An 18,299-nucleotide genomic window follows, 5' to 3' on the forward strand; every position below is an offset into this window, starting at 1 on the left:
ACTAACATTGTAAAATACAAATAGCCAAGAAGTGGTATAAATCCGATTAGTTATAATTAAAAGATCTTGTTATTAAATTAAAAATGTATAAAAATTTAATTTCCGGCATAATTTTTAATAGGCCAATCAGCTTTCATCAACACTGCGTCATCAACATACACTGATTGAGCTATCGAAATTAAATGAAATGAAATACTAAAAGCCTTATTTAATTTAATATTATTGTTGTTTATTATACAATTTATTTTATTTAAAAATATAATTCATTAATATACCTAAATTTTGCGTTCGCCATACATTTATTACGCAAGGAGTGACGTCAGGGACGTCAGTCACATGACCTTTCGTAATGCCCTGCTTCAGCGTGATTCGGCAATAATATGAAATTTAGCGTAAATAAACTCCTAGAAATGTGTTTCTCTGAAAATAATACAATATTTTTTCTGAAAACAGTTTATGATTCCTGTAGCTCTCCCGAATGGAGAACAATTTCATCTTTGTCCACTTCTTCATTATGGTAAGTTACATTTATAGAAGAGCTCGTTTGTTTAGTACTGTTTATTAAAATCTTTATTCTTGAATTTCTGTGTGATTTTCGTTAAATGTAAAGGTTTCTCTTCTGCTAATGTCGGTGGTGACGCAAGTTTTACGGAAAGCTGATTGGCCTATTAAAATGATAGTTATTTAATTTTATAATAAGAGCTTTAGATTAATTATTATTATTAATAATTAAGATTTAGAAAATCGAATAACTGCATGAATTATATTTATGAAAATAAAATAAAAATATCTCAGGCACGCAAGGTCACGCCAATGTTAGTTGCTATAGCAACGTGTGTTATGGTATGATTTCTGACCGCATATAAAAACAATCAAACCCATCGCAATCTTTTGGTTGAGAGACGAGGCGACTTTGCAGAGCATTTCTGTGCGACTCCTGAGATTTCTGAAGCTGTTGGAGGATTTCTGAGAGAAAAAGACTTATTTTAAAGAGCACAATTTCTCTAATCATCTTTTTTTCGTTATTTTTCTGATTATTTTTTAAACACAACTTTGTTGCTATTTTTTCATTCCTTCTTCTTCTTCTTCTTCTTCTTTTTCTTTACTTTGTTTTACATTTATTTTTTATATTTGTCTGTATTTGTCTCTTTTATTGCAGGTTGGAGGAGATTGTCCATGTCCCACATGGGTGAAGAAAGAGGAGGTGAGTGTTTTTAATCTTTCATTTGTTTGTCATTGTATATCACTGTATGATGCTGTATGGTGTTTGACTAATATGAAAAGGATTACAGAAGTTAACAAAAAAGATTCATTAAAAATGTTTTGATATACAGAAGATACACGGGACGGCACCACTGAGCTTCCTTGTTTTTTGGCTCCTGTGCCTTCACATTTGGCTGATTCTGCATCCACAGACCAGAGGAACAGCAAGAGGAAAAGGCAGAGCAGCAGCCAGCAAACGGCGTCCACCTCGTCCAGCAGACCAGCCAAACGCTCTCGCAGAGGTCAGCACAGCTCATCTTCTAGATCTTATGGCTCAGTTAGGAAATGATTTGTCATTGAAGAGACCGCAGCATGTTTTCTCTTTCTCTCTTTTCTTCATTTCTTGTGCTCTTCTGTGTTGCAGACTTGTACCTGAAGGGCCCATTGCTGGGACGAGGTGGATTCGGCTCTGTGTTTGCTGGGATGCGCAGGTCTGATGGACTGCCAGTAAGAGATTTTCTTCCCTCCTTTGTTCAGACATGCTTTAGAAATGTTGCTGTCAGTAAATGTCATGTGTCACAATCAGGCAGGTGTGATTTACTCTGCTTTTTCTGTCTGCAGGTGGCCATCAAGTACGTGTCGAAGGACCGGACCCCCGAGCGACTGAAAGTTGTATGTTTTGATGTGAATCTGTTGTGTTTGCTGTGTTTGATTGAGTTCTGGATATAATGGAGGGTTTGTCCTGCAGGATGGTCAGGGTCGGCTGCCTCTGGAGGTGGCATTGATGACCCGTGTCACGTCAGCTCCTGCCTGCCCCAGTGTCCTGCAGCTGCTGGACTGGTTTGACCGTCCCAGACGCTACATCCTGATCCTGGAGCGACCGGATCCTTGCCAAGATCTCCAGAGCTTCTGTGAGGAGAACGGCTGTCTGGATGAGCGTCTGGCCAAGAAAGTGCTGGTGCAGCTGATCGCGGCCCTAAAACACTGCGAGAGCCGTGGCGTCCTGCATCGGGACGTCAAACCAGAAAACCTGCTGATCTCCACAGAGTCCCAGGACATCAAGCTGCTGGACTTCGGCTGTGGAGATCTGCTGAAGCGCTCGGCCTACAAATACTTTGCAGGTGAGTTTGAGTTACAGAAGGAAACGTTCTGTTGATGTTTGTGAACTTCTGCTGATCCACTAAAGGGAATTTGTCTGTACTGGAGCATGTTGAGCAGATGTTTGTGGTCTTCTTATGTCTCTCAGGCACTCCTGCATACGCTCCTCCCGAGTGGTTTCGTAGACATCGCTACCATGCGACTCCAGCTACAGTCTGGTCAGTAGGAGTGACGCTCTACAACATCCTGTGTGACCGTTTCCCATTCAGAGGCGCACAGAGGGTCACGTCCAGAAGCCGACTGACCTTCCCTAGGAGCTTGTCAACAGGTAAGAGATTCAGACACATTCAGAGATAGCCTGGCGAGCGAGCAGAAGTGTGTTGTTGTGTGTTTCTGAAGACGGTGTTGTGTGTAACAGAGTGCCGTCAGCTGATTCGCTGGTGTCTCAGTGCAGCACCGGCTGATCGGCCCAGTTTAGATGACATTGAGAGCCATCCCTGGTTGCACTGCACAGGTGGCCAGTGACATTACACTTATCTAAATCCAGCAGTCATGGCTTGGGTTGCATTGTCAGGTTCAGTGTAGATAAACGCTGTCAATGATTTGTAGAAGGAGAGCAGGAGGGGCAGAGGAACTGAGGAGAACAGATCCTGATCCTGAGCTTCCTCTGCTGCATCTGTGAGGCTCTTAGTGAAGCTGTACGAGCTGAAGACACACACACACACACACACACACACACACACACACACACACACACACACACACACACACACACACACACACACACACAAGCTAGTCTACAGTAGATAAATGTACAGTTTCTAGACCACGTAGAGAAAAACGGGGACAAATGTTAAATAAATCATGAACAATAAAGTTATTTTATACGCAATTACAGCAGTTTTTTTGTCTTTACTGGTTTCACTAAAATGTAAATGTTCAAACCTAGGGCAGCACAGTGACTCAGTGGTTTGCACTGTAACCTCACAGCAAGGTTCACTGTGTAAAACATATGCTGGATATTTTGGCGGTTCATTCCCCTGTGGCGAACCCTGATGAATAAAGGGACTAAGCTGAAGGAAAATTGATGAATGAACACAGACACTGGAGGAATTAGGAGACTCTGTTCAGTCAGATATGATCATGCTGTCTGTAGTGTGCTGAACTAACTAGACCAAACCTTTATTTGCAATATTTGATGTCTGAATTTAAATCATAAAAATCTAAACTAGCCGAATTGTTTTACTTAAACACAGATCTGTCGATAATAAACTCAGTAAATGTCCGTACACGCATGCTGATATTTAACAAATGTTTTTTATTTTGAATGATCTTCAATTTTAGGTAAAAAAGAAAAGTTTGTATGAGAATTTGAAATGAACAATATTGTGTTTTTGTGGACATGGAACTACAAAATTTCAACATTGAAGCGTGCTGAATAGTTTTTTGATATAGTCTTCTACAACTTCTAAAAAATACAAATACTAAACTTCTTAAGAGAATTTAAAGTAAACACTACTGTGTTTTTCTTCTTTGTGCACATCAAATTGCAAATTATCCCAATATAGTGCAATAAATCTCTTTTTAGGACGATCTTCAATTTCAGGTTAGAATAAAATTATAATTTTGAAAATAATTTAAAATGTACATATTGTTTTTTCATGTGTAGGTCAAAGTTTCAACAGCTAAATCATTTTAAAAAGCATGTGCTCAAACTAAAAGAAGTAAAAAAGTGCTTTTGTGGTGCAGGGTCACGTCTCTCCTCAGTAAGTGATCATAGACAACACAAGGGGGCGATGTTCAGCAGAGAGAATGACAATTTAAAGGGGTGGTCCAGAATGTTATTTTTAAGGCTTGGTTGTGTTAATAAGATGCAAAGCAATGTGTGCTCATGTTTAACTTGAAGGAAATCGTGTTATTTTTTCATAAATCTCACTTTGATTAAACACAGCTACTCAGCTAACATGAAAACGACTGTCATATTTCCTAGTTCCTCTAAAAGGCCCACCCTCAAGTGACTCTGATTGGTCATCATCATAATATGCTGTGATACGCCGATCGGCTTCACGTCACGCCCTGACAAGCACGCGCGTTTTGTGTAAACAGTCAGTCAGTCAGTCAGTCAGTCAACACGTGTCTGTAACGAGTGAAAATGGGATGCGGCTCCTTTAACTGTTTCTGTGCCTTTTAGTGTGTTTATGCGTGTATACGATGAAGTATTTGTAACACGAGAAGCGCATGTGCGCGGGAGAGATTTTTATTGTTCTTTTTCTCTCATGCTCGGATTAAGTTATTTTCTGTGGTGACAGAATAAAGCACAAGATGTGAGATGAGACCTTTGTGAGCCTGGATTGATTTGTTTTTGATGTTACACTCCAGTTGGGAAATCATTGCTGTATTTTTTTTAAATCAATGCGTTACAGGACGTCTTTCATGCATATGCGGAATATGCCTGTGTAAGTAACATGAATCGTTCACATATCTTTTGCGACTTTATTGTCCGAGTTGTAAAACGCATAGCATAGCTGCCTATAGAGAGAAATTCTGCCGTCTCACACAGAGAGACGCAGGTGCTGGCCAAGAGTGCGTGTATGTGTATGTGTGTGTGTGCGTTTACAGCCGTTTGATAAATATGGATTTGTAACGTTAGCTAAGTCGTTAGCGGTTACCATAATTTCCCGTTGTTTACATCTTTGCTACAACACACCGTTAAAGTTAGACACTGTACATGTCATGATCAATTTTAACAAATAAAAACACTTACAGGTCATGACTCAGAGTTCACAGCGTCTCCTTGCTCCATCTTTGAGGAGATTTTAACTGAATCCAGCACTGAACTGGGAGAGATTCTGGAAGCTGTGTTTTGTCAAATCATGCTTGCTATGTATTTTATAGTTCTCTGGAACATAATTAATATTGAACTGTAAGCACTTCTGTGTTTGGGTCGTGTCATTTGGAAGCCCAACAACAGAAACAGAACAGCTCTGTGGAAACAGCAGGATGGCATTTCTCTCTCTGCAGTAACGTTACAGCGCCTCTGGCCACGGCCTTTACCTGCGCAGTGTGGGATGCGCAATAACGAACTTTTGTGATCTCACAGGGGGCGGAAGTATTTTTTGTAGTCCCCAAAATTCGTTAATTGTAGGCGTTGCTAAGCTAACTCTGTACAAATCAAGGTCTCCCTTTGCATTAAACTTTGAATATTTTACATTCAGAGATGCTGTTTATGTTCACACAGCTACATTACACATCAACTGAAGTTTAAAATATAATATCGTAGTGGACCACCCCTTTAACTAAAACGTATAAGACTGTGTGTTTTTCATCATCTCAACAGTTTTTCTAATGAAACACACAATAATTTAACATTTATTTTAACAAATACAGCTCATAGTGTTAATAACATTGTTTACTCTACACTTTTTACTGTGATTATGATGATTGTTTGTTATGAGCAGGGCCGGATTCAGTGATTTTGGGGCCCTAAGCAATTCGAGTCATGAGACCCAGAAGTCTTACAGTAATAAGCACTTTTCATATTTGCTTATTTATTTAGCTGTCTTTATCTTATAGCACTCTGTCTTGCTTTCTATATTTTTATCTGAACACAATCTCTACATTTTAAAAGATTTAATTTTCATCTGATTTGACTGCTGGACTGATCCATGATTGGGGTGGGGGGACACAATTGCACACATACTAATTAAGGTAAAATGTATTTGTTAGAGCCTTACCCTACAAAATATGACAGGAAATGACATTATTAGTGTTTATTGTCTGCCTCCAGACTTCCTTGGGGCCCTAAGCGACTGCTTAGTCAGCTTATTGATTTAATCCGCCCTGATTATGCACTGTAAACCCTGCTGTAGTCATTATTAAAGATATTAAGTTAATATAACTTGATATTATTTAAAATACCAAGTTTTGGCATCAAAGGTGTGTTTAACTTACCCATTAGGCAGCAACAAACTTTTAATTCATTAAGTTCTCTGAACTTAACATTTAAATTTCTTTAAATGATTCACCATGTCATTTAAAATGATTGGTTGTGCTTGAGATTCTGCCTTGACAACTGCACTGATTGGTCAATATATGTTATTTTACTCAAGGTGGTCATTTTGCTTGTGATGTTGAATTCTCCTGAAGCGCAGCAGGACAGAGGCACTACCTGAACCCATCTGACGAAAAGAGAAAAGTTAAATTAGTCAGTAGATATTTAAATGCTGATATATTTTTTTCTTAATTGATATACACACTGGGGCAACACAGTGACTCCGTGGTTAGCATTGTCGCCTCACAGTAAGAAGGTCGCTGGTTCGAGTCCTGGCTGGGCCAGTTGGCATTTCTGTGTGGAGTTTGCATGTTCTCCTCTTTTTCAAGTTGGTTTCCTCCAGGTGCTCCAGTTTCCCCCACAAGTCCAAGGACATGCGCTATAGGTGAATTGGGTAAGCTAAATTGTCCGTATGTGTGTATGTCCTGGTCCTCTAGGTTGAGGGTTGATCGTTGGGCTAACAACCCACCTCGTAAACATATTCAAGTATAAATCACTGGCACAGAAAACAAACAAAACCTACGTGAGACCAAGAGACTTTATTGAAAGAAAAATCATGAAATGAAGTCATACAATGCGTCATTTAGCAGCAATCATCACTTAAAGATTGTAGTCAGTTCTTGTTTTCTAAGACCTAAAATAAATGATTATCTTTGCAAAACGGATGATCTATTTTGTATATGGTGACATAACCTGTTATATGATGTTATACTGGATAAAGACTGCCAAGGGTGTTAAGACATTCAGAATAACAATATTTTAGACTCAGAAGAATATAGACATGATTATACAATTATAAGTCACTGGAGCACAATTAACTGTCTTTAGAAATAGAAATGACAGAAGCAAATACATATTCATTTTTTACCTTCATAAGTATCCTTGCAATGATGTGAAAATGAGATCGCAATGAAAAATGAGATTTTATGTCATATTATTAATCACATAAAATCATACAGCAGTCAACAATGAAATCCATACATAATACATTACGTTTGAATGAATCCCATTTCTGTGATATAAATAATAAACATTCTGAACAGAGAACTGTAACATTGAGCAAATACAGCAGAGATACAATAGAACTCACAATGTAGTCACTATCTATTAAAACCAAGTTTGGAAAAAAAAGAACTTGAGTATATTTATTATTTATTATTATACAAATTTAACAGCAAATGACCTGTTAAAAAGTCATAACATTACATTCAAATCAGCTTCTGTTACTTGCTGCTTTACTTTAATCACTGTTGCGTTGCTCTAAAGGTTCAGTTCTTAAATGATTAAATTAATCTTTCTTAAGTATGTCTGGACGAATGTGACACCGTCACACTTTCAGATCCAAGTCACTGCAGCACATCACAGTAATAAACAAAGATGTAAACAAAGTACATTGCTTTATGAACTATTACAATTACTTGAAGCACAGTCAACATCAATGAAGTCGAGCCAAGTAAAAATGTCAAAGATTAAACAATCAGGCCCTTCTGAAGGCTGAAATAAATCATTAAACACTGACTATCATCTGGTTTGTAATCAACAACCATTTTCAGACCAAAGAATATCATGCGCTGAATGAAACAAACTGTGTTACAAAGAATAAATCAAGAATAAATGTCACCTCCTGGTAGGTGGAGATTTTAATTTTGTTTTAGACAATATACTAGAAAGATCTTCAACTAAACCAGTGCCCCTTTCTAAAGCAGCTAAATCTACTACAACATTTATGAAAGATCTGAATTTAGTAGATGTATGGAGGAAAGAACACCCACAAGAAAGAGACTACTCTTTTTATTCGCATCCCCATAATACACACACTCGTATAGATTATTTCTTGTTGCCCTCTCAACTTCTATACAGAGTGTTAGATGTTGAATATCTCCCTCGATTACTGAGTGATCATTCTCCCCTTGTAATGTCACTGTCCATTCCAGAAAAAACAAAAGGAACTTACAGGTGGAGACTAAACCCTACTCTTTTTAAACAACCTGAATTTCATAAATTCATAAGGGAACAAATTGATATTTTTACTGCAACAAATAAACCCTCATGCTCCAATAGTTTTATATTATGGGACACTTTAAAAGCTTATCTTAGAGGTCAAATAGTTTCCTACATTAAGGGGCTGTTAAAAAACAAAAAATCCAAATTAAGTACTTTAGAAGTTGAAAAACTAGTACTTGAAAAATTGTACCACAAGTCGCAAACAAAGGATATTTATAAAGAATTACTAAACAAAAAGATTGAATACAATAAATTGAACACCTACCAAGCAGAGAAAGCTATTATTTACTCTAATCAACGTTATTACGAACTCGGTGAGAAAGCTTAGAATGTCTTGGCCTGGCAATTAAAATGAGAGGAACAGAAACGAACAATAAATGTTATTAAAACTGGTAACAAGGAAACATGAAACCCGGTAGAAATTAATGATGTATTTAAGCAATATTTCACAGAACTATATACCTCTCAATCATGTATAGATCAGTTACAAATGAAAGCTTTTCTCTCCTCAGTCCATTTACCATATCTCTCAGAGGAAGACAGATCTAGTCTGGATCAGCCTTTTTCTACTTCTGAACTGATTGAAGCTATTAATCTATTGTCTAATAATAAATCAAGAGGTGAAGATGGTTTTCCATTAGAATTCTATAAAGAGTTTAAAGATTTGCTTGTGCCATATTTAATGGAAGTTCTTAATCAGGCTAAGGTGGAAAAAAGTTTTCCAGACTCCTTTTCAAATGCTATAAATTCAGTAATACTCAAAAAAGGCAAGGATCCAAATAACTGTGCCTCCTACAGACCAATCTCACTCCTCAATGTAGATTATAAAATAGTCACTAAAATGGTAGCTAAAAGATTAGAAACTCGACTTCCTCAATTGATTAATCCAGATCAAACTGGTTTTGTAGTTGGGAGATTAGGCGCAAATAATCTGAGGAGAGTTTTTAACATTATTCACACTGCTAAAGAAAAACATATACCAGGGATAGTCGCCTCTCTCGATGCCGAAAAGGCTTTTGAGTGGTCATACTTATTTGAAGTACTAAAAAAATTTGGATTTGGAACTGTATACATAGAGCTAATTCAATCACTTTATAAATCCCCAAAAGCTAAAATTATTACAAATGGTATTATTTCTTCTTCAATACCTTTGTATAGAGGATGTAGACAAGGTTGCCCCATCAGCCCAGCTCTCTTTGCCCTTGCGATCGAACCTCTAGCTGAGGCTATTAGATGTGTCCCCAACATAAAAGGCTTTAAAACTGGCCCTGAAATACAAAAAATATCTTTGTTCGCCGATGATATTCTTTTGTTTCTTACTGACCCTGTAGACTCCCTATCTAATTCACAGAATGTATTACAGTCATATAGTACTTTTTCTGGATATAAAGTTAACATTGATAAAAGTGAAATTTTGCCATTATCAGGTTTTGATTATACTTCATTAAATACCTTTTCTTTTAAATGCTCACCTGCTGGCATTAAGTGTTTGGGTATACATGTAGACGGCAACCTAAAAAATCTCTATAAATTTAATTTGGCTAATCTTTTAGAAAAAACTGGCAGAGACTTAACAAATTGGATGGATTTACCACTCACATTGTCTGGTAGAATTAATGCAGTTAAAATTAATGTTTTGCCCAGGTTCTTATATGTATTTCATTCTTCCAATATCAATACCTAAATCCTTTTTGACTTCTCATAATTCACTAGTGAGATCATTTATTTGCTATCGGAAAACCCCAAGAGTTGGTCTTGACAAACTGGCTTTAGACTACAGCAAAGGAGGACTTAGACTCCCCAATTTTAAGATGTATTATTGGGCAGCCCAATCCAGGTATCTGGCACAGATGTCCGCTGAAACCCCCTACCCGTCATGGCTTAATATGGAGACATTTGAGATGAAAGAGGACTGTCCCACTAATATACTATTAAGGGTCAAATTAAAAAAATATCCCAAGATACCCAATTTAACTGCTATGGAGGAACTTGTTTTCTCTGATAAACCATTACATAAAACAATTTCTAGAATATATGATGCTTTGATGCTTAGACAACCTTTGACTGACCCAGATAAGTCTAAAACTAGATGGGAACAGGATTTGGGGATAACACTAGAAAATGACCTGTGGGGTCAGCTATGTAGAGATGGGGTAACCTCAACTTTGAATTCCAGATTTAGACTAATCCAGTTTAATTTCTTACACCAGCTTTATTATACTCCATCCGGATTACACAAATTTAAAAACAGTATTTCTCCTTTCTGCTTCAGATGTGGTATAGAAGAAGCTACATTTTTGCATTCTACATGGCTGTGCCCTAAAGTGAAAGTGTTGTGGGTACAAGTATGTAATATTATATCACAGATTCATGCAATTGATTTTCCATTGGATCCAGAGATATGTTTATTGGGTAATTACACAAATTCTAACCTCCAGCATAATTATGCTATTAAACTTACCGAAATGTTGCTGACGATAGCTAAAAAATGCATTGCTTTAAAATAGAAAACAGACATTTATGTACCAACTGGACTGTGGATCTCAGAAGTTTGCAACTGTATACCATTGGAGAAGATCACATATTCTTTGAGAGGAAAGGATGAAGTATTTAAAAAGATTTGGAATCCATTTTTGAACTACATTAAAACAGTACTACTTGATTTGATTTGACAAAATGTTTTGTTTCTACTAGCTTATGCTGTATCTCCTCCCTTTTTATTGATTTATTTAATTTAATTTTACTCATTTATTTAATATACGGTGTATGCTTTAATTTAGTTTGTTTGCTGTTTTGTTTTGATGTTCTGTATTGTTAATTGTTGAAAAAGCGAAATAATAATATATACTCGAAAAAAGAATAAATGTCACCTTCAAATGTAAAGAATCATTTTGTTTCCTATAAAAAGCGATTAGTTACTTTAATGAAGGGATCAAAACCGCTGCCTTAAAAGTGACCAATTGACTTCACTTAAAAATATGAGGACCTATTAAGTTGACTTAACTTACCTTTTTATAGTCAACTAATTGCTTTTTACAGCGTAATTAAAATGAGATTTTATTTTCTCAAAATCACAACATTTATGACTGCCCGTTTCGCCACTTACAAATTTAAAATGAAGCATATTTTCATACAATTTATTGCTCACATTACATGTATGATAACTTAAATACATTTGAATATACTGTATAATATGAATAAAACAATTAGTTTGAAATAAATAAGAGTAATAACCGCTAGACATTCAGCATGCTAAGTTTCTGTGCTATAACTCTAAACTAGATTTAATTAAGAATTATTCTTTCCTGCAACTGCATTTTCAAAAAAAATAAAAATGTTATCCTGGCAATACTGACCACCACCAAATTCAACCACACTGCTAAGAAAAAAAAAACTGCTGCTGCCACTACTGCTATGCTAACTACTAACACTACTACTACTACTACTACTAATGATAATAATAATATATTTCCTAAATAAAAATCAGTATAGAATTATTTTTGAAGACAAGATAGAAACATTGGTTTAGTGAGGATCATTAAAAAGTGAGCTTTAGCTTTAAAAATAAATTAAATCTATAACAATTTTTTTGTTTTGTTGTAATTTTACTTTATTTATTCATCAATTAAATTCAGCCTTGGTATCTATAACACTTTTATTTAAACTTTTGCATTCCTTTACGTTTGATTACAGTATTTTTTAAAATAAATATATTAAGTACATTTAATTCAGAACTTACACACATCTGTGTTTAGCATTTATTCTGTTACTTGCTTTGAATCTCACCTGGCGTTTATAAGATACTGTGCCAGGCTGATGTTGGCAGGTGTTCCAGTAATGGTGATCTGGCGGTCTGATGACCCCTCCATGGCATTAGCAATTTTGATCTGAGCCCCAGACATCTGACGGATTTAATTAATTTTGGTGCCCTGACGTCCAATTATACAGCCTATTAGCTGAAAATATAAAGTAGACAGATTAAAATGAGTTCAAGGCGTGTTCTTTACATTCTTCTTTGATTAGGGGTATAACGATACATCATAATGTGAAACTGTGAAATATAAATGTGCTGATGTGCATCGCTTGTGTAAACGATAGGACTTGCAATACTGAACTTGTTTTTTTTTGCAGTACTCGGCTTATTGTATAAGCTATATTTCACCCAAAAAGGTCAATTCTGTTTTCCTGTATTACCCTGATAATGCTGTTTCATGGCCGTGAAATCACACGTTTGTTTACCACAGAGATATTACAGATGATACATTTGTAAATAATGTTCACTTTGTCGCACAGAGAGAGATTCCTTTGCTTCATAAGACCTCAGTGCATCGTCAGGACTTGAGTGTATCGTTACACCCCTATCTATGATACAGTTTCCCCAAAAACTGCCTCTCAAAGTTCATGAGTACTGGCCTGTGAACTGGCATCCACACCTATTAACAGAACAAATGCAGGAGAACTGAGAAATACAGAGAACATTGAACACAACATTAAGCATGGTTAAACTGCAACTGTCCAACTCTGTTATTAAACTCTAATTCACATTTAACTTTTTATTCACTTTTATTTACTGATTGTTCTTAATTGTTCTTATTATAAACAGGTTCATGTTAAATTCTGTTATTAATTTTAGGTTTTTGTTGCATGTCTCAGGGATGTCATTGGCAAGCACCAAGGAATATCATGCAGCTCACACTCCTAGGAAAGTGCCAACTTCACCCTAAAGTACTCCAGCTGATATGGGGGTGTTTTGGAGAAACTCAGGTTTACCTGTTTGCTTCACCCAAGACCGGCCACTGCTCCGCTCAGCACAGATGCACTGGCTCACTGCTGGACGTGAGGGTTGACACAATGTGAGGTTTGTTTACTGTTTTTCTACTCGCAGATTATTTGTAAAAAGGGCAGGAGCTTGACCAACATTCATTTCTTACAGTCTAAGGTCTAATTAATACAACAACTGTGGTTAAATCAAAACTCTCAAACAATTTAGTCTCGAAGGCACTTTATAGTGAGAATGACCCTTATACAATTATATATATCCGGGTGAGTAATATGTAAGGTGGAGTAAAATGTCATGTGTAGTTAAAGGTATGTAAGTGTATGTATTTACCACCACCTACTGGAAGTTTTAGATTCTTATTTTGAAGATTATTTTCATTTTAAAACATCTTTTTTTCATAAATGCAGTAAAGTACAATAAGCTGAATTGTTTTCACACATATAAAATAAACTTGTCATCATTTACACATTTTGTGCCATTTAAATCAATTTCTTTCTATTGTAGATTATTTTGTGTGTTTACTTGCTGCTTTTCACATTTAACACAATGATGAATTGAAAATCTTTCACTTTTTCGAGTCTATTTTATAACATTAAACATGGAATTTTCTCAATAATTTGCTTTAATTTAATTCAGGATAACCAATAACTTTATAGTGGTCACTTCTTTTTATTTTTCCTCAGGATCGTAAGTTTTACATGTTTGATGAAATAATCCTTTCATTTCAATGTGTTTTAGTGAAAGTAGACTCGGCCATTTCAAGACACTGAAAACGTTTTTTTATTTTATTATTATTAAAATATTCTTTAAATGAAGGTTATTAATAAATATTTGACCTATAAATATTTCATTCTTAATGTCTGCTAGATTTATTTCATGTTATTCTATGTGTGTGTGTGTGTGTTATATTTATTCCAGAGAAGAGCTTACAGTAGCTTGGTCCATCTGTAACTCCAGTCATTTTGAAGTTTCTTCCGGTCATTCAGGCAACATCTTCTTTCTGGGCGTCAGGCCAATCTTCTGCTGTCCAGAATCAGGTGGTTTGTCTTGGTTGGGCATCTCAGCTGAGACCTCTCCACAATGGGTGACCCCACAGTAGCTGTGAAGTACCAGTGGCGTGTACCATTTGGGTGAACTAATTTTTTAAATGTGATCTTAAGATTTTTTTTGAAGTTTTTTGTTTACAGTTTTGACTTTAATACTGACTGATCTAATGTTTATGCACAAATATATTAAAATAAAGCATTCTGCAGAAAACATTCATTTAAGAGAGATCTTTGAGGAGTGTGTTTATGCATATATTTGCTTCAGTGTGAGAAAAGCTAGTCTGCTTGCATGACCATTGCCAGGTCTGGGCTGTTTTATTATTAATGTAATATTAAATTAAATTGTTAATATTAGTTAATGTCCTGTGAGTTCACGTGAATTAACAATGAAACTTTATTTACATTAACTAATGTTAACAAATAATAAATACTGTAATAAATGTATTAGATCTTACCAGGTTTGACTTTTTTTTTACAGTGGAATACTGGCAACAGTGTTAGTCAGTGTAACAGAGCAGTAGCGGAAACTAACTGGAAACTGCTGACAGTTAATTACTGTACTGTAGTTCTGTACTCACAGCATAATCGCTACTGCACACACATTAATGGTAAATCATATATACAGTAGTTATTGTAGTTTAACTCAAATTAATCAGTTTTCTGAACTGTTATGAAAAATAAAAAGCAAATCAATTCTTCAGACAAATGTATTTTATTGTTTTGGCAGCAAACAAACATACAGCAGAAAATGTCTGACAAAATTAAACAAATCAGCAGGTATGAAGACATTTTCTATTCACAATGAAACAAAAAGGTTCAATAATGAACAACACATGCAGTGTATATACAGTAGGACTTGTGTGTTGAAGTAGGGGGGGAACTCCAGGAACTGAGTTTGACATCGATGGTTACAGTGTTGGGGGTAACGCATTACAAGTAACACAAGTTATGAAATAATATGACTTTTCTAAGTAACAAGTAACACATTACTTTAACAAATTAAGGAGTATTTGAGTTACTTCTTAGTTTAATTAATTCTCTTTTAAAACATTTATTGTTGAATTAAAAAATAAATAAATAAATAAATAAATAATAGTAATATTAATAATAGTTTTCTCCCAGCAGAAACACTATAACTGTTACTATGACTATTTATGTGAAGCTGCTTTGACACAATCTACATTGTAAAAGCGCTGTACAAATAAAGCTGAAAGGTAACATAACACAATATTTTCCATAAAGTATAAGTAATACAGCTTTACATTATAATGTTACTTTTTTGGGGGAGTAACTCAATATTGTATTGCATTACTTTTAAAAGTATCTTTCCCCAACACTGATGGTATAAAGCACATTGTCAAAGCAACTGGCAACATTTATCTCAATCACACATATAATAATAAAAATAAAAAAACTTAATTTGTTCAGTTCTCCAGTCAAATTCATTGAGCCTCTGCAAAAATGGATGCAAGTGCTGTTTAACGGAAAGATTTAAAAAACAAACACATTTTTACTAGTTAATTTGTAAGATATTCAAATATACTAATATTCAGCTTAAAATACAATTTAAAGGCTTAACTAGGTTAAACTAGGCAAGTCAGGTTAATTATAAGAAAAGTAAACAAAGTTATAAGAAATACTGTGACAATTTCCTTGCGCTGTTTAACATCACTTATATTTTAAAAATAATTGAAATTTCAAAAGAGGCTGAATAATTTTGCCTTCAAATGTATCTTGTCCATAGATAATACTTGCCTTTGAATAAGCTCTAGTGTGGCATTGATTGACTTGATTAATCTTAATATAATGGTAAAAACAAAAGTCGGCAACACCAAGGATCCAAATATCTTTTATTATTATTTACTTAAAAAAAGCTCAAGACAACAAACTTTTCTATTGTCGCTAATATGAACCGACAGGTGGAAACATCTCTGAAAAACTCTCAGCATCAAATTCACAACTTGTGACCTGACAGTGGAGGTCTGTGTGTGGATGGCTGTACAGTATAGATCATCTGTTATGATTCCCTGTGAGGATTTCTGTGCACGTTATCTAACTGAGGAGATTGGAATTGAAGGATTTTAATGTGTATAAAATCTGCTTAGTTCCAGAAAGGCACATTACACTGTTTGCATCTGTACATTATGGCAAAACCATTAAAGATGAGTTGTCCAATTAATACATATACTTCAATGAAAGTCATGTAAGAAGTGTGAGGAGATGCTAACTAGCTAACAATGTAGCTTTCAAGTGCACAGTTCAGGATAACAACAATTGGATTTAACACAAAGACTTTATTTAAGAAACCCTCAAAATATTTGAACACATTTACTCCTTTACACTCATTGTAGATTCTTATTTAGAGCTTAAAACACATCAGACTCTGCATCTGAACTGACAGACAGAGAATAGAGCACACTCAGAAGTAAACAAATCAAACACCTATGGCTCCCTTAAAGGACAACACATTTGTGTTTAGAATAAGACGGACAGCCAGTGTATGTGTGTGTTAATGCCTAAACCATTGTTTTCTGTCTTAAAATAAATGCAACTCTATAAATATCCACATAAAGCATCAGAGTAGATGAGACAGTAATTTACCATTTATTACCACAGTTACTACCTGTAATGGCTACATAAAGTAATGACCTAATTTCAAACTCCTAAATGTTTTTTGGGGAGGGGCAGTGTACAGCAAGACCAGATAACACCGGGGCTTGCTGATCATTCCACCACCGCACATCCAGCTCACAAAATGGCCGCATCCAGTCCTCCAGCTCACAAGATGGCCGCTTCCAGTATGCCAGCTCACAAGATGGCTTCCTGTCCTGAATCTGTTCATGTCCCTGAAAGGCTACCTCCAGTGCTGCCAGACCCTCCAGTGCTGCCAGAGCTGCCAGTCCCTCCAGAGCTGCCAGACCTTCCAGAGCTGCCAGAACCTCCAGTGCTGCCAGAACCTCCAGTGCTGCCAGACCGTCCAGTGCTGCCAGATCCTCTAGAGCTGCCAGAGTCACTGCCACCGCCGGAGCTGCCAGCGCCGCAGCCAGAGTCGACGCCGCAGCCAGAGTCGACGCCGCAGCCAGAGTCGACGCCGCAGTCAGCGCCACAGCTGGAGACGCAGCCAGCTCCACGCTCCAGGTCTTCAATTGTCAAACGATTCAGGACCACGACAGCTCCACTCTCCGGGTCTTCCGCAGCTCCATGCTCCAGGCCCTCCGCAACTCCACTCTCCGGGTCTTCCACAGCTCCACGCTCCTGGTCCTCCATTGTCAAACGATCCAGGACCACGACAGCTCTACTCTCCAGGTCTTCCGCAGCTTCACGCTCCAGGCCCTCCGCAACTCCACTCTCCGGGTCTTCCGCAGTTCCACGCTCCAGGTCCTCCGCAGCTCCCTTCTCCGGGTCTTCCGCAGCTCCACGCTCCAGGCCTTCAGCAACTCCACGCTCCAGGCCTGCCTCAGCTTCACGCCCCAGGTACGCTCCAGCTGCATGGTCCTGGCCCTCCATCCCTCCCCCTGTTCCGCCTCCGCTCCACCTCCCGCCTGAACTGTATTTGTATTTTACGACTCTGGATTTGCCCTCACATACCTGTTCATACCTGTTTTGACCATTGCTTGCCTGACCTTCGAATAAACCTGCATTTAGATCTTACCTTCAGTTGTTTGTGTCACTTCCAATCACAACACATACAAATCCTGCTGGTTTTACAGTAAAATACTGTTTCCATTCATTACAGCAGAACACTGGCTATTTTAGAGTTATTTACCGCATAATCTACAGCAAGGGTTAACAGTAAACAATTTAAATAACTGCCACAGAGAAGACATCTAACAATCTATGCCCACCTCCACCCCCTTCCTTTTGGAAGGACATCTATTTTTCAATTCATCCATCCATTAAGGAAACACTTAACCTCTAGCCATCAGTGTCCAGTCATTGCTGAGGTGTGTGATTCCCATTTTACTCCACATGCTGCACTCCAGTCTGTAAAGACAAAGACACGACTAACAAAGCTCTACATGTTGCTGAACTCCAGCAATGCACAAGATAATCTCCAGTGTTCTTCAGATAAATCTCCACTGATGCTCTTGTGAGTTTCCTTCTTCTGCCTGATGTG

General features: G+C 36.8%; 1 protein-coding gene across 7 annotated transcripts; it reads left to right on the plus strand.

The window, feature by feature from the left end:
- The first annotated feature begins 297 nt into the window (after positions 1–297).
- On the plus strand, positions 298–14,400 carry LOC137495945 (serine/threonine-protein kinase pim-3-like). 7 transcript variants are annotated; one of them, XR_012407800.1, is made up of 9 exons: positions 298–517; positions 1,160–1,204; positions 1,335–1,505; positions 1,628–1,710; positions 1,825–1,875; positions 1,952–2,324; positions 2,450–2,629; positions 13,010–13,214; positions 14,055–14,400. XR_012407800.1 is itself a non-coding variant. In XM_073953907.1 (9 exons), exons 1-8 carry the CDS (start codon positions 457–459, stop codon positions 13,211–13,213), a joined length of 1,188 nt encoding a protein of 395 aa, XP_073810008.1. In that variant the 5' UTR covers positions 298–456; the 3' UTR covers position 13,214; positions 14,055–14,400. The 7 variants fall into 7 exon arrangements, 4 of the variants coding, with proteins under 4 accessions (XP_073810008.1, XP_073810007.1, XP_073810010.1 ...); XR_012407802.1 differs by having other exon boundaries at positions 14,060–14,400; XR_012407801.1 differs by having other exon boundaries at positions 13,010–13,209.
- The last annotated feature ends 3,899 nt before the right edge of the window (positions 14,401–18,299 follow it).

The sequence above is a fragment of the Danio rerio genome, chromosome 6, assembly GCF_049306965.1.
Source record: "Danio rerio strain Tuebingen ecotype United States chromosome 6, GRCz12tu, whole genome shotgun sequence".
NCBI classification, from domain to species: domain Eukaryota; kingdom Metazoa; phylum Chordata; class Actinopteri; order Cypriniformes; family Danionidae; genus Danio; species Danio rerio.